General features: G+C 38.0%; 1 protein-coding gene across 50 annotated transcripts in view; it reads right to left on the reverse strand.

Annotated features, from left to right (window-relative positions):
* The window catches only part of KLF12 (KLF transcription factor 12), a 527,876-nt gene that overhangs the window by 127,283 nt on the left and 382,499 nt on the right, over positions 1-18,094 (reverse strand). For 35 of the 50 annotated variants that reach the window (XM_086328563.1, XM_086328560.1, XM_086328569.1 and 32 more), the window contains one exon: positions 11,582-11,717. The exons of 7 other annotated variants lie outside the window; for them this stretch is intronic. In XM_086328563.1, coding sequence (XP_086184689.1) covers positions 11,582-11,717 — 136 coding nt within the window. Of the gene's footprint in view, positions 1-6,948; positions 7,821-9,497; positions 9,694-11,581; positions 11,718-18,094 lie in introns of those variants that run through there. 8 more of the 50 variants (XM_086328585.1, XM_086328584.1, XM_086328587.1 and 5 more) reach the window with 4 other exon arrangements.

The raw sequence follows: 18,094 nt of genomic DNA on the forward strand, positions 1-18,094 counted from the left end.
AAGGACAACAAAACAGGGAGAAGAAACCTTAAGCAAACCTTAGGATACTCCATGCAGCCTGTCCTGCTTATTACTCCAGACTTCTTGTTATACTAGAAAAATAATTCCATGTTTAAGCTTTCTTGTAACATGTATTGTTACTTGCAACCAAAAGTAACATTAACCAATACTTGAAAGGATATACGAATAGGTAGGTAATCATAATTTTATTCACAGTATCAAAAAAGATTCTAACTTGTTTCCAGAAATATTATTTGACTCAGTCTAATATTAGAAATTAAGTTGATAAAATGATCACTTTAGTCAGAATACATAATTAGCTTTAAATTAAGTCAAAATTTCAGTTTTTTTTAATATATTAATTGGCTTTTCCAGAAGTAGAGGTAAAATAACACTAATAAAATGTCAGCGAATTGTGAAACTACACTTTGACAGAATTAATCTTATTTTACATTGGAGTTCCTTCTCCCATGAAAATAATTTTTCTAAAGATTAATCAGAAATTTCCTCAAAATTTGCTGGCATTATTATATACTAACTGCACATGGTTTGGGATTTAATTGTTAGGATAAGCCATGATGCATAATGTGCTAGATTACAATCTAGTGGCAACTCTTAAGTTTGTGACTGTCAAAGAAGACGGTACAATATTGTGGTCAAATGTCATCCTGATAAGATTCTATCTGATCCAAGCTATCTTTTTCTATCTATGTCAGATTTTTCTCTATAGCAGCAGGTTCTCCATAACAACGTACCCATTAATTTTCTACTTTCATTTGATGCGTGTAAGTAAATGTATTCAATGAGATTCACGTGTGGGAAAGTGCTATAACGTGAAGGAAAATTATGGTATGATGGCAATAACTCATGAAGAGTAATAAGAAGAGAGAGTATCTAGAGCATTTGACTGAAAACGGAAGAGATTATAGCCTGGTGAATGGAGTTAATTTCAAATATATTACAGTATGGTTTTCTATCATGTGTACTCTCTCTGACTATATTAATAAATGAAAGAGTGATGCATAGTTCTGGGAACTTCCAGAGAAATGTATTAATATTTCAACATAATCATTGAGTATCTATGTCAACATACATCAAAAATGCATGAGAAATGACTACCTATACTTACTAGTTACACTCATTAGGAATATATGGTTGAGAAATATAAATGGCATACACAAATTTGCAAAGCAATTATAGGTAGAACATATAGAAAGTAAAAAGCTACAAAAAGATCTCACACAGAGAAGCAGGTCAAACAACTAACTGCAAATTAATGCTTGCCGTCAGTTTGGAGTATACTGCGTGACCACATGAAATACCGTTTTATTTTAAATTATGAGTCATTTCAGCAATTACTAGCCAAAATAAATAGCCACTCTCAAATAAAAGTGGCTGACTCATTCTATCTATGATATAACTTTGGAATCTCTAACTTCAAAAATTATAAAAACAAAAGGTTTGGCTTTAAAAAGCTTGATTTCTATATATTTTAAAGTTGATTACCTAGAAGTAATAAATTCACATTAGAATGCGGCATGAGAGTTTAAAAAACTAATCAACAGTTAACAATAATTCCAAGTGGTTACAAAAGCTAAACAAATAATCTGTTTATATCTGTAGTATATACCAAAAGATGATGTTCAGTTCAGTTGGGATGGGGGAAGGTTAAACTCATTGCTTAGCATTACACATGGAGTATCAAATGCCTGCCACAGATATAGGATATACATCAGTCTCGTAACAGCAACATCTGTGTAGAAGCTTCCATATATGATGCCTTTTATTTTCTTTGCTATTTTTCTTGTTGTTTTGCTCATTGGTTTTTGTACTTTCTGGCATTTCTAGAAGAAACTGCATTACCTGCATTCTCTTTCTCTCTCTTTTTTTTTGACCGCATCACACGGCTTATAGGATCTCAGTTCCTTGACCAGGGACTGAACCTGGGCCTCTTCCATGAAAAAACCAGAGAGTCCTAACCACCGGGCTGCCAGGGGATTCTGGTGCCTTGTACTTTATCTTACTTTTGAGTGATCAAAAAGATTCATACATAAAAATTCTTAGGGTAAGTTCTCACTTGAAACAACAGCTGCATAACTTCTAGGGAAAAAGTGCTAATGGTTCCTAGATGATATAGTAACAATATATCTTTTAAAAACTCTCTAGGATAATAAATATTTTTGACTCATCAGGGATACAAAATTAGATTGGAAGAACCCAGCCAAAAAGAAGTAACTTGAAAGTAATGAAGTTTTTTGAAAGAAAAATTGTTTTGCATTTTTGTTTATGGACTCCCGTTTTGGTTAAATAACTGTAGATTCCTTTGAAAAAAAAAAAAAAAGAACTTTAATCACAGCACAGAGGGCAAGTATGAGTAGATACTAGAGATTCAGTCCTGGCTCCCTCACCCTAGGGAAGTGATGCTAGAACAGTTAGCATCTACAGAGCTCAGTTTCTTCTGCAAAATTAAGGAATTCTAACTCATGTTCTCTAGTTGGTCAGTGAATCTGTTTACTGTACTCCAGAATACTCCTGCCTTAGAATCTGTTCACTTATTTCCTCTGCCTGGAGGGCTGTTCCTTCAGATAACCTAGTGAATTGACCTCATATCTCTTTAGGGCTCTCCTAAGGTTCAAGCTGGTTTTAGAAAAGGCAGAGGAACCAGAGATCAAATTGCCAACATCTGCTGGATCATGGAAAAAGCAAGAGAGTTCCAGAAAAACATCAATTTCTGCTTTATTGACTATGCCAAAGCCTTTGACTGTGTGGATCACAAGAAACTGTGGAAAATTCTGAAAGAGATGGAAATACCAGACCACCTGATCTGCCTATTGAGAAATCTGTATGCAGGTCAGGAAGCAACAGTTAGAACTGGACATGGAACAACAGACTGGTTCCAAATAGGAAAAGGAGTACATCAAGGTTGTATATTGTCACCCTGCTTATTTAACTTCTATGCAGAGTACATCATGAGAAATGCTGGACTGGAAGAAACACAAGCTGGAATCAAGATTGCCAGGAGAAATATCAATAACCTCAGATACACAGATGACACCATCCTTATGGAAGAAAGTGAAGAGGAACTCAAAAGCCTCTTGATGAAAGTGAAAGTGGAGAGTGAAAAAGTTGGCTTAAAGCTCAACATTCAGAAAACGAAGATAATGGCATCCGATCCCATCACTTCATGGGAAATAGATGGGGAAACAGTGTCAGACTTTATTTTTTTGGGCTCCAAAATCACTACAGATGGTGACTGCAGCCATGAAATTAAAAGACGCTTACTCCTTGGAAGCAAAGTTATGACCAACCTAGATAGCATATTCAAAAGCAGAGACATTACTTTGCCAACAAAGGTCAATCTAGTCAAGGCTATGGTTTTTCCTGTGGTCATGTATGGATGCGAGAGTTGGACTGTGAAGAAGGCTGAGCGCCGAAGAATTGATGCTTTTGAAGTGTGGTATTGGAGAAGACTCTTGAGAGTCCCTTGGACTGCAAGGAGATCCAACCAGTCCATTCTGAAGGAGATCAGCCCTGGGATTTCTTTGGAGGGAATGATGCTGAAGCTGAAACTCCAGTACTTTGGCCACCTCATTCGAAGAGCTGACTCATTGGAAAAGACTCTGATGCTGGGAGGGATTGGGGGCAGGAGGAGAAGGGGACGACAGAGGATGAGATGGCTGGATGGCATCACTGACTCGATGGATGTGAGTCTGAGTGAACTCCAGGAGTTGGTGATGGACAGGGTGGCCTGGCGTGCTGCGATTCATGGGGTCACAAAGAGTTGGACACAACTGAGCGACTGAACTGAACTGAACACATAACCTGATCAGAATTCTGCAAATGCCTTCTATGAAATTATAAATGCTGTGTACCACCTCCACCTTACCCAGTACCATACCTGTTTCCCTTACTTCCATAGCACTTCCCTTCTTCAGAGGCGTGTGCATGTTGTGTGCACTTGTGTGCACCTGCTCAGCCATATCCAACTCTTCATGATCTCATGGATGGTAACCTGCCATACTCCTCTGTCCACATGATTTCCAAGGCAAGATTACTGGAGTGGGTGCCATTTCCTTCTCTAAAGGATCTTTCCAACCCAGGGATTTAACCCACATCTCCTGCATTGGCAGGCAGATGCTTTACCACTGAGCCACCAGCGAAGCTCTCTTCAGAGGTGTTATTCACTTTCTCTTTGTGTTCTCTCACTTCCTCCACTAGAATATAAGCACCACAAAATCAGTGATTTGTCTGTTTTATTCAATGCTGTTCTAGTGTATAAAAAAGTCCCTTGCCAGGCAGGCACTGTGCTACCAGCCCTGGAGATACAAGGAGGACATGTTATCCGTCCTCTGAACAGCTCAATATTTAGGAGAGTTTCATATGAATGGACACAGGGGTGTCTATACATATACACATATGTACATACATGCAGATATATAAAGCTGTTTATATGTATCTTTACACCACAAGCTCCTGTGTCTAACTGTGGAAGCTGTGGGCAGCTGGGCAGCGAGGCAGCACCATTCATAGAAATGGCACCCTTTGGGATACACAGTGTTCAACCTGGACCACCATACTGAGCTTTCTTGAGACTGAAATGTGTAAGACACAAAGTTGATGATGCCATTCCCATTTAAAATCTATTGATGTCTCTCCACTGTTTACAGAATAAAGTCATCATTCCTGATCAGGTCCCTACAGACCTCCCGAAGCAGCTTCACCTCCCAGCTCTTCATCACACTCAGCTCCACGCCAGTCACTGAACTTGTGCAACCCTATCACATGTCTCTGCTCTACTCTGGATGAGCTACGTGTCCTTTCCTTTCCTCCTTCTTGCTTTCATCCCTTTGGGCTTTAATTTGCCTCATGTAGGTTTATTCTGAGCTCCTCATGATAAGGTACTGTGAATCAGTCATCCTGTATCTCCAACAGGTAACTCAGGGTTGAATAAATGAATTAATTATTCACCAAATGAAGACATGACTTAATTTGTTAATTCACAAAAGAGCTCAAATATCAAATTATTATAAAAGCTTATCACCAAATTATTATAAAAACTCATCACACTTTTTTTTTTATGAAAGAGGGACCAACAGGATCTCATCAAAGCAGATAAAAGTGTTGGTATAAGAGTACAGGTTTCATTTTGCTATTAAACAACCAGGGATTGAGTTACTCAGTGATCATTATCTTTTTTTTTTTTAATCTTGCGAGAATGTTGGGTTGATGAAGGCTAAGTGCACACTTTAGAGTTTATCTATATTCATTCACAAAAAAATCAGGAGCTTTTTTGACCTACCTTAGAAGAAGAGCAACATAAAAGTGTTTATTTCCTTGGCAAGACAGTGAATGCCTCTCAGATTTACCCATCAGCAGCAGCCTCATCAGCCGTGATGTCTATCATTAGTCTGTTAGAGAGCTAGCTTTCACCTACAGAACTGAACCAAAGCTATTTCTCTGCTAAGACATGATGTGGGACTTTGAAAGTGTTCCAAACACATCATGGGCTTCCCAGGTGGCACTAGTGGTGAAGAAACACCCTGCCAATGCCGGAGACGCGGGTTCAATTCCTGGGCGGGCTATAGTCCACAGAGCTGCAGAGTCAGACGTGACGGAAGCAACTTATCATGCACACACACAAACACAATAGGCTTATTAAATAAAAATATAGATTTGTATAATGAGACAAGAATTTGGGAAATATTTAAAACAAAAGAACTGAAATTATTTGACATACTGAGCTCTGTGGTTAGTCTCTGGGCACAGTCAGCTCAGTTGGGTTCGTTCTAATCAGCAGATAACAGAAAAGGCATGGCCCAATGACTTCAAATTCTTCAGCTGAAGAAGCAAAATTAGATGACACAGTACCATCTCAGCCCTTGAACAAATTTCTCCTTTTATAGACTGACAGAAAGCAATTCTAAAAAGGATGTTCATTTTGGAAATGTCAGCACATGTGTTTATACTGAAATAATTTCTTAAAATAATAGCAACAGTGTTATATAAATAACACTCTAATATATTTATTTCTTTACATAATGTTATGTGTGATTCACAAAGTGGAATACCTTTTTAAGAATCATTTCTGAGAAGGCATTTGATTGAATAATCTCCCCCTTAAGTGCTAGTTGCTCAGTCATGCCTGATTCTCTGTGAACCCCATGGACTATAGCCCTCCAGACTCCTCTGTCCATCGCATTCTCCAGACAAGAATACTGGAGTTGGTAACCATTCCCTTCTCCCGGGGATGTTCCTTATCCAGAGATTGAACCTGAGTCTCCTACACTGTAGGAAGATTCTTTACCGTCTGAGCCACCAGGGATTTCCCACCTCCCCTTACATCAGATTACATTTAAAGTAACAGTGAGTTTAAAAATGAAATAAAAATCAGAAATTATTTCATAAAAGTTGTATTCTTATTGGGATTCAAGGCTCAAAAAAACTGTGTGAATTTTAGATAGCTATGGTTTAGAGATTTTAAAGCCACAGCATAAAAACAGGAGCTGTCTTCATAAAGTAATCTGGGTTTATAGTCAGATAAACTTTGATTTCAAAATGAGCTCTGCAAATTACCAGCTGCAGGACCTCTAGAGACAAACTAAACCTCTCTGGGCTTCCTTTTCTTTATTTGTGCATAAAAAAAGGGAGCATAGGGCAAATTAAATGAAACCGTATGAGTTTTCATAGAATCTGCCTAAAACTAGGCAGCCAGTGGCTTCCCAGGAGGCTTAGTGGTAAAGAATCTGCCTGCCAATGCAGGAGATGTTAGAGATGCGGGTTCCATCCCTGGGTAGGAAAGATCCCCTAGAGAAGGAAATGGCAACCCACTCCAATATTCTCGCCTGGAAAATTCCATGGACAGAGGAGCCTGGGGGACTACAGTCCATGGGGTCGCAAAGAATCAGACATGACTGAGCACACACACACTCAGAGGCATTCAGTAATAGCTTTTTCTTTCTCTTATCTCTAGGATTGTTCTCTACAATCATTTAAAAGACATTAACCCAGTTAGATACAAGGAAATTGAGAAATAAAGATCAAGAATTTTAAAATAAGGACAATGAGAAACACACAATCCCCATCAAAAACCTACAAGATTTCTGACTTATCTTTGATCATCAGACGCAACTTTCTAAATTAAGAACCATGATGTTTGAACCAGTAACAGAATCTGAAGAAAGTAACTTGCCGCCACATCTGTTCTTTCAAAGAGCATCTAAGTGAAAATGTAACAAAGATATATGACTCATTTCCAGAATTTACAAATTGTTTTGCTTTAAGAAGAAGGGCACTTGACACAAGCAATAATAAAAACAGGGGGAAGAAAGAAATATTTTAATTAGCTTAAATGTAATCGACAAGGAGCCATTTAAAAGAATATCCTTTTACCAGGTGCAGATTTTAGGGATGCTAACTAAAGCAAGAAGCTGCTACTGCTACTAATTTATGTTGCTTCCCTCCCCCCCCCACCTTTGAGAGTTATTATCAAGATCAAACAGGGTAGAGAATTCAGATACCGTGTGAGTTAAAAAATAACATGCATTTACCAACTCTGCAAAAACGGACCCTGAAAAAAACAAGTCCAGCTCTTTAACATCTTCATTTGCTTTCCTCACCCTCTGTTCTACCCTTTCCCACTTCACTCTTACTGAAAGTATCATGACTAGATCTTTTTCTTTCAGTTTAAGGCTTGTTCCTGGTTGAATAGAAATTCTCTGAGAAAGGCGCTCTTTCAGATATTCGTATTCATTTACACTTTAGTTTGAAGGAAGTTGATTATTCTACTAGCATCCCCAAGTGAGGAGTATGAAGGTTTAGAACTAGAAAGAAGAAAAAGGGGTACAGAAATTAGAGGCTCTGGGTAAGAGGGCCAAATTTTACCTATTTAAAAAATAGTTTTGCTGAGGGTTAGAGTTAATTATAATAATTTGCTCTAATCATGCGCCTGTACTTCTCTTTTTCCAAACATTTATTTCATAATTATGTTTGTCAAGTAGCTAAGGGTAATGACCCTATTACAGCATCAGAGGAAGAAAAAAAAAAAACAAAACCCAAAGCAAAACAGATGTTCTATGAATTTCTGGAAGCTGGCTTTGTCACAATTACTGGATACCTGTCTGGCTTAGACAGTGCCTCCACAATTGAAATACAAGAAGGGCCTCTCTATGGCCAGCTCTTCCCACTTATCTGAATTCACTGATGCTGAGCTGATAAAGGAGAAGCAAACAAACCAATGAAAATAGTTGAAATGAACAGTTCAAGCACAGTTCAGGAGCCTCTCCATAAAAATCTATTTGATGGAAGTGAACTCAGGTTGCTGTTCAAGCCACCAACCAGTGTTCTTTTTTGAAGACAAGATTAGCTAAACATATTGGGGTGAGGAGAGATGCAACTTTGGCCAACAACTCCTGCATTTCAAATCAAAGGAAAAATATCAAACTGAAGACTTAACACATTCATTTAAAAAACCAGTAACATGTATAATACCAAATATTTTAAAACAGCACTTAATAGCATATTAAGGTTTATGCTATGTAAATATAGTGTCAAAAAGTGAGCCACCAAATCCAACTATGGTGATGCCTATAGAGGCAAGGCTATGAACCTGAATGTGAAAGGAGACGAAGAAGAGATAAGGCTGGAGTCATCTCTTGGGTTAGCATCTTGTTTGAAGGACAAGACAAGTTTAACCCCTCTCTGCTTATCAGTCTCTACTAATATCTTCCTACCTCATCTTCCCCCTTTCTTTCTTGACACTACCCTGGTGGCCAGTGAGGTAAGAATGCTTCCTAAACCATGCCTTTAATTAGAGAGACAAATGTGTTTTGGTGGCCCAGGGCTTGTAAAATGTGCTGCCCCTAGTGCACATAAACCCTTGATTTTATCCCCTCTCTACCTACAGATATCCTTCTCACCTAACTCTAAGGAAAGTTCTGAAAGATACTTTCCTTATGCACAGATATCTTTTGAAATCCTCTCATCTGGTCCATGCTGAAACACTGTTCTGTCCCCTTATGAAGGGACACATTATTGTATCGAGCATAGTATACTGGAATTTTGCTTGTTTGTTCATTGTCCAGCTTTTGTGTTAATAGATGGCATCATGATCCAAAGGCAAACACAAAAAGAGGAAAGAGAAATTAATAGTGAAACAGATACACATGAAAAATGAAAGAGAAATTAAGAGAAGAACAGAAACACATGTCCACTGAAAGTTAACTCTGGGTAAACCTAAGGACAGTTTTTTGTTTTTTTTTAATTCTCTAACAAGGACTATATACTTATTTGTCTGAGCCTAAAATTTTCCTTAACATATTGTTATAAGTTTTGAAATGTACCTACATTTAAGAGGTCTCTGTAGAAGATTCTTTTCACTTCACCTCACAGTATCTTACCACTTCTCAGTTTTTACATACAACATATTCCTTCTTGAATGATGCTTAATTAACTATTGATGGGTCCTGGCATTCTAGGGCTTCCCAAGCGACAGCTCAGTATTCTTTACTAATCGTTTAATGAAAACACTTACATGAATAATGAATCTGGCATTTCCCTAGATACACATGCAACTTTTGTAACAGTAATAAAGTCAGGCGTATGCACAGCAGGAACAAAGTATCGTGGCTTCCAAACGTTTTCACAAAGCAGATCAGAGAAGTTACGCTGAAAATGAAGCTCCAATTCCTGAGGCTGCTGTTAAAAGTTTCACATTAAAATATACTATTATATTATCAGCACATAATACTAGAAGCATAAAAAGTGATTATATTTGAGAAGCTAGTACCATTATTTTCTCTATCAGCTCCAAATGGAATAAGCATAACTTAGATTTTAGTAATCACACTGCCAAACCCTAACATCTGAAATAAAAGAAACACGCATATCCATAGCATATGTATACACAAATTATGTATATATTATATGGCACAGAAAAACAAGTGTGATTAAAATGTCTGTGAAATTTATGATTCATCCCAGAATTGAACCTTTTCAACAGTCTGTCTAATTTTACAGGTGAGAAAATGGAATCCCTGACCTTAAGATTTCGCTCCCACAAAACCACAATTGCCGTGCTGATCACCACACAGAGAAACTAGGTTACTACAACCAGTTATTTAAACAATAGGAGAAGAAAGTGTTTTTATACATGTTCAAGTGGAAGAATATGATTGTTAACAGACATTACAGGGCACTCATAGAAAAAGACCTGTTCTGTGAATTAGAACTTCTAAACCTTGTCTTATCACCACTTATAATATGACCTTGGACCAGTCACTGAACTTCTCTGATCCTCAATGTCTTCATTAGTGATATCAGCATAATGACATTTGCAATATTTATATTTCCTAGTTGGCACTATACTATACACTATTACTATTATTGTTAACAATCATTTTACCCTCCCTTGAAGCTTTTATCTGTCAAAATTTTTCAATTCAATTTTCACGCCATGTAACCATATCACACCCTCACAGTCGTCCTGTAAGGTAAGCACTCTTTCTCATTACAGATGAAGAAACATCTCAGAGTGGCCAACTTGCCAGACGTCACATGGCTACTAAGAGCTTGAACGTAAATTTGAATCCAAATCTAACTGCAAATTTCATTAGATTTGCAGTATACTGTTTCCTCAACTATATATATTTGTGTGTATATGCATACATATATAATGTAAATATATACCACCTACTGCCTATATATTATTATTATTATTAGGTATATTATTTTATACCACACACAAATACCCACATATAGGCTCTAAATTCTAAAATGTGCCACTAATTTTTTTTTTTATTTCAAGACCTAATTCATGAAATAGAGTAGCTATTTAGTCAATACTTGGGAAAAAAGAATTAATACATGGGAGGTAACCAAGATTATTTTAAGTAAAGTGTTAATGAACTTTTGTGTCAGCAGTAATAGTGGCTTAATTTAGATCCTCCTCTTCTTTAAGACTATGTTATTAAAAATTATGCTAGAGACAAAATACACATGGACTAGTCGTGGGTGCAATTCTAGACACAGAATTGACAATGATGAAAAAGCAGCTATATTCAATAAATGAGGGCTAAAATCTAACCCTGTGTTGCAGTTAAAGGAGCAAGAAAGAGCCCTTCAAAAATTACATATGATTTGAGTTTTTCAAAGAGGTAACATATTATCTTCAAAATTCTAAATTGCAAAAAATCTATCCTATATTTTTTCCTACCAACACAAAATAATAATGCTTGTTGGGTTTTATTTCTCTTGACTGTTCTATATGAAAATGATAAAGATGATAATTAGATAGTGACATTCAAAAAGAATGAAAAATATTGTATATTTCTTTTCAGAGTTGGGAAGGTGTGGGAAGTATTAAAAAAGAAGTCTCATTTCTATTCAAACGCAAATATTTAACTACGTCAAACACTCTATGATTCCCCTGATCTCCTCCCAAAGAACATAGGGTGGATGGAAAGATGCTGACACAGGTACCCAGTCAGAGCTAGAATGACAGGTCTGGGGAAGGAGATGCTGCTGTTTCCATTATCCATTGAACACCTTGGCAATTCTTATTTCATCCTGAGAATGTGATACTTACTCTTGTACTGCTCTGGCTATGGAAAGGGCCGTAGATCCAGTTTCATTAACGCTATCTAAGGTCACATTTGGCAGGTCATCATCATCACTGTCACTTTTACTTTGTCTGGGAGATAGGCCTCGGGGGTCCATTTGTGCTGGGAAAAAAAGGCATATATAATGAATTAAAATTAGTGTGCAGAAAGTTAACCTTGTCCTGGACCAACATCAAGCATGGAATGTCTCTTCTGTGTATATCACACACATGGCATCCTCTAGAAATCCCAGGAATTAGTGAAAGCAATGTATTTTTATGGACTGAGCACTCACTGACTCTTTTCCCTTGTTCATTTGTTTTATAAAACCGCCATCAGCTCTCGGTAGTTTCAGGGGATGATTACAGAATAGAACGTATAAAATCCACAATATTACCAACTTCTGAGTGGTCAGAAGATGATTAGGTAGCTTGTGAGTTACTGTTCTACCTTCTGGCTTCTTCTTGCTTCTGCTGCCAGAGTTCTTGCCATTTTGTTGCATACTAACATTGCCTGGAAGGTGGCGAGCAGGAGGGAGAGGATTTGTTTGCTTATAGCTCTCATCAGAAGCTTAGAGAAGAACAAGGTTTACAAGAGAAATATCAAGGTGTAGGTATTTTTCATATCACAGTGAATCCTTGTCTCATAGTTCACTGTTGCTCTAAGTGGAGATCTGAGAGCAGGAAAATAACAGAACTAGCAGCCTGTCATTTTAACTGTATTTACATGTGTTAGCCAGTGCCCCTCATCATTATCCTGATCTCATTTTCCAAAACAGCGTTTCTAGGTAAGATTCTCCTTCACTGCATGCTTGCTGAGGCAAGAAATAGCCCAATGTTCTGACCCTTGTTGACAGGGACCACCAGATCCTTTCAAATGAGAAGGTTACCATCAACCTTTAATATATTAATGTATATTTTTCAAAACTGGTTTCACTTCCACCTCCTCTTTACGAACAGCTTTAGCAACCACCAACTAGGAAGTCCATCAGCCCTCACTTCAAGCACCAAAGAAGCACACCTTCTAAATTGAAAGCACTGTGCTAGCTACATAATTGCATTGCTAAAATGTATGATTTCAATGCTCAGCCAGCTTCAACAAGAATCCTGCTCTTCAAACATGCCTACATAAGACTTCTAAACCCACTACTGCTTGCAAGGAAAAGCAAAATGAACTTAAAATCATGGTTACAATGACATTTGGGTACATTTACAGTTCCCTTTTTTTCTTCTTTGGTTTTTGTTACTGTGCATCATACATCAGGTAGAGTCGCAGGGAAATGCTGATTTTTTCCATTTTCTTAACCCACAAAAGATAATTTCTTACAATTTTACCTAATACTGACTATATGACTAGAAAAACTATAGAGAGTTTTGACAGATTTCTAACTAAACTTGGTTATGAAGGTGCTAATATCTGTTGAAATCTAAGGTGGAGTATACTTGACATACATTCTGCAAGTATAAACATACCAAAATATACTTTGAATAATGGAACAGTTTAGTAAATGTTGGTTATATTAAAGAGAAAATAATAAAACTAATCTAAAGTAGTAGTCCTTTGCTGAGGACTTATCTGCCCCCCAAGTGACATCTGACAATGTCTAGAGACACAGTGATTCATCCAACTTGAAGGAAGGGAGATGCTACTGGTACCCAGTAGGCAGATGCAAAGGATACTGTTAGATCTAATACAGTATGCAGGACAGCCATGGCCCCAAGACAAAGAGCCAGTCTAAAATATCAACAGCACCAAGCTGAGAAACTTTGATCTAGATATTTAAGAGTTTGGACAGAAAGGTATCACATCTGATAACTTTCAAATGCATAACTATGTCCTAGTTTCAAAGTCTCTAGCAAAGAAATCAAATCACACATAGGATTATCCATCTTTTCCGGGTCTAGCCTCAAATAAAACAATTACTGTCATGTGACTCATCACTGGTCACTTCCACCAATACAGCCCTCACTTTCTTGAACATCAGAAATTATGCAATGATGCACATTAAGTTCTTGAATGCTGTCTTTATACCACATGGTAAGACAAAGACTGTTTCTTTTCCATTTGATCTCTAGAGAAGAGTCCCTAGCAGAGGGGCTTGGAGAAACTCTTTGTAGAGGAAAGTAACCAATTTCACAACCTCGTAATAACACACAGCTACTTAGGCATTTGGTCATTCCAAAGGCACTGAAGGCATTAGATCATTTAAGATTTATTTTGGCTCCAGGCAATAGAAACTGGCTCAGGCTGCTTTATATTAAATGAATGTGCATGCACGCTAAGTCCCTTCAGTCGTGTCCAATTCTTTGAGAACCTATGAACTGCAGCCCACCAGGCTCCTCTGTCCATGGGGTTTTTCCCAGGCAAGAATACTAGAGTGAGTTGCCATGCCCTTCTCCATGGGAATCTTTCTGACCCAGGGATTGAAGCTCCATCTCTTAAGTCTCCCACATTGGCAAGTGGGAAGCCCCACTCAGCAGCTCACAGAAAGGAAGGTAAAGATGACCAGCCAGCACTCAAGTAGCCCAAGACACAGGGATGGTACAGACAGATCAACCAGAAATTCACAGATAAGTCTCCTGTTGTGCAATCCCACTGGCAAATGATTCCTTTAACACTTGCTCATACTGCTAAATTTAGTCAAGAAATTTAGTATCAGACTCATTGTGTGGTCCTACATATACCTGTAAACATCAATAATTTAACATTTAAAGTTCTTGAAACACCATGCACTAAGACTCCTTGACCAAGATATCAAATGAACAAATAGCCAAAGAAAAGAGGATATTTTGGGTGGTCCCATTTTCATCAAGACAAATAGAGATCACTTGGGAAGTCATATCACTCAAGCAAGAGACAGGCACTTAACCAGCAACCAATTTGGCTCGGAAAGTTAGTCTCACGGCGTGACAGATTCCAAATAACTGGTGTGAGAGTTGATCATCTAAATTATGCTATGTTTATATCTTAATGAAAGCTTAAAATATGTTAAATATAATGCCTTTTCTGATGTACTTTTCAGGAACATTATAATTGAGGATCTCTTTCCAATATTTTCAATAAATATTATGAAATACATCTGCTGCCATCATGCTGGGAAACTCTTCTTACCCATACCTTCAGCCAAGTTGAGGAAGTAATTAGAAAAGCTTCTTAAAATCTGCATTGCTGATTAGGTCAGATGATTAGCTAATCTACATAGTTGCATAATTCCACTCTATTTTTATTAAATGTGGGGTAGGGGTATCTACCCTCCCTAACCTCCAATAGTCTTTGAGTTTCTCAGCTCATTTAGGGAACACTAATTCTTTGAGATGCCCACGGGAGAGAAAATGGAAAAGTTACCAGGGCATTAGACCCCAAAACACCTCTCTCTCTGAGTAAGATAGCACCAACTGAAAGCGTTGAAAAGAATGCTAGAAGCATCTGAAAAGAACCTACACTTCAGATTTTGTTCTTCTTAAATGAAAAAGGGATCAGACAGCAGTAGGTGGTCTAACTCATTGCTGGACAAAGTGTCATCCCTGAGAGAGAGGTACTGAGAACATGGTGTGAAATTTACTCCATGTCATGAAATCCTGGGAAGACAACTGCAGAAATCCAACACCTGAACTTGAACCTATTTACTCTCTCAACCTATTTAGTCCTTCAAACACCACCTAGGATCACTGTCGCCATGAAGATCACTTCAATGAATCTTGTCTCCTTGAATACATGCCCTTGTGTGACTGCTCCCCCCAGCACCTGTGGACTTAGCTAGATGACCTGAAGTCGTTCTAGAGTGAGTGGACACATTCCAGCCACTAGATGACGGCATTCACAGGAGTGACTAGCATGAAAACTGCCCAGCTAAACCCATTTCAAATGTTCGTCTTACAGAACTGTGAGTAAATAAAAGAGTGCTATCCAGTCTCGGACTGGAGAATTTCATGGACTGTATAGTCCATGGGGTTGCAAAGAGGTGGACACAACTGAGCGACTTTCACTTTCACATGCCAGTCTACTCAATTGGGGGCTGATTTGTCACAGCACGCCAGGCTTCCCTGTCCTTCACCGTCTCCTGGAGTTTGCTCAAACTCATGTCCATCAGGTCAATGATATCATCCAACCATCTCATCCTCTGTCACCCCCTTCTCCTGCCTTCAATCTTTGCCAGCATCAGTCTTTCCCAATGAGTCAGGTCTTCACATCAGGTAGCCAAAGTATTGGAGCTTCAGCATCAGTCCTTCCAATGAATATTCGGGGTTGATTTCCTTTAGGATTGACTGGTTTGATGTCCCTGCAGTCCAAGGGACTCTCAAGAGTCTTCTCCAGCACCACAGTTGTAAAGTATCAATTCTCTGGCTCTCAGCCTTGTGTATGGAACAACTCTCACATCCATACATGACTCCTGGAAATACCACAGCTTTTACTATATGGACCTTTGGATATGGCTGCATGTAGTCAATCAAAACTTAGGACTTTATTACATGTGGGCTATGGAGCACACTCTTCATAGTACATTTGTACAACTGATATGCTGACGTCATTTGGTTCAGAATGTCAGCTGCTCAAATATAGGCTTGATTTTTCTAGCATATCAAGATAGATGATGAGAGAAAAATTCATAAGTAAATAAAGCTTGACTCAGAGGTCAGTGGACTCCAGGATCAGATCTGGCTCTTCTGGGTCTCACTCTACTTACTGATGTTTCCACAATGCTCTGTTGTCTTACTTTTTAAATTTTTGTTACTGCTAATGAGACTACTTCTCTACATAGAGCAAGTGTCATTGTCTATATAACCCCAATGAAGATTTAAAAATCCAATCAATTATGTAAATCCTGTGATGTGGGTACTGTGTTGATATACATGCAATTTATTCATTTTCCCCAAATTGCTATCTGCACATCTGACAAAATAATGTCTTTTTCCCCCATTATATTAAATAATAACTTCACAATGTTATTATAATTCCCTAGTGCAAGGTCCTCTTCTAAGTGATAGCACCACTGGAACTCTCTGCAGCTTTCAAGATTATTGGTTATATCTTCTCATTTTCACTCCCAGCCTCTTAATTAATATTGACTGAAGGATTTTGGGGGAAAGCAGTACCTGTGGCTGGTGATTTTTCTTTTGGCCAGCCAAAAATTAATTCTTTTATTTCACTAACACTTTGAGGGCTATTACATTCAATGGTCACACCTGATACACCTGTAAAGTCTTCCAACTTTCTTGACATGTTACTTTCAGTCCAACTCTTCTGCAGAAGTGAAAGAAGCATTCCCCAGCACTGCACCGTGAGTTTCACTTCACTTTCTGTATGAGAATCAAACACTAAGGTTTCTGTCTCTTTGCTGGTCTAATATTCACACTGTCTGAATCAGAACGATAGTATGAAGAACTATCATGTTCTGAGACACTAGCACACATGTCGCCTGGACAATAACAGAAAGTAATCTACATAAAATTCACCCAAAAATTCTTCATTCAAAATTCTGTGATGCATCATTTCTGAAAATTTGATGTTTCTAATATATACAAGGTTGGGACAAGAACATAACGGAGCAAAATGTGAATGATAATGACAATCATAAGTTGTATAATGAACCCTTGATCAATTTTAAGCTCCAGTGATATGCCCTACCAGAAGCTTTAACAACTCTCCACAGTGATTGTTAACTGTATCACTCTTTAAAAATATATTAATATGTCCCTGGTCAATAATGTGCTAAATCTCTCTCCCTCCCTTGACTTCAGGGGTAGGCACACTAAGGTTTGTGGGTCTTGCCACCTGATTTTATAAAGTTTTATTCCACCATACTCATGATTTTATCTCTGGCTGTTTTAGGGCTACAATGACAGACTTGAGTAGTTGTCACGGAAACCATATGGCTTGCCATAAAATACCATCTGGCCTTTTGGAGAAAGCATTTGCTGACTCTGCTGTAGACGGTTTAATTCTTTTGAGTCTCTCTCCCTCTTACTTTCTTCAACTCTTCTCTCTGCATATACCTAAATTTTAGATACCCCTTCAAATCTCATTATCCACCCTCTCATTTCTGTCTATCTTTATTTCTCAGTAATTCCACATTTTCTACAATTTCAGTTACTGTCTCAGTGGAGATGGACACTAAACTTGTGTTCTCAGCTCTAAAAGAGCTAAAGATTTAGCTCCTCTGCCTTCAATCCCATTTTATTCATATTTCTAGCATTCTACTCCCCCTCAATGTCCAAAAGTAATTTCAAAGTCCAGTCCTATTCTTCTTTCAAGCCTCAGTGGAGACCCATCATTCTCCTGGTCACCAGGCTGAGAGCTCTCATCATTTCATGGGTGTGCCCTTCATTCAACCAGATAGATACTAATTGCTATTGCATTCACCCCACAGTTCTTTGGAGGTCCCTTTCTTTCTTTAATAAACTCAATAAGCGTTCTCAAAGTACTGCTACATATTACATTTGTCTTCTATGGTATTTCTCTAGTAATTAAGTGAATGAAGGATGTCTAGAGAAATACAGATT

The sequence above is a fragment of the Bos grunniens genome, chromosome 12, assembly GCF_055505025.1.
Source record: "Bos grunniens cultivar Pamir isolate PY7600 chromosome 12, Bosgru_T2T1.0, whole genome shotgun sequence".
Taxonomy (NCBI): Eukaryota; Metazoa; Chordata; class Mammalia; order Artiodactyla; family Bovidae; genus Bos; species Bos grunniens.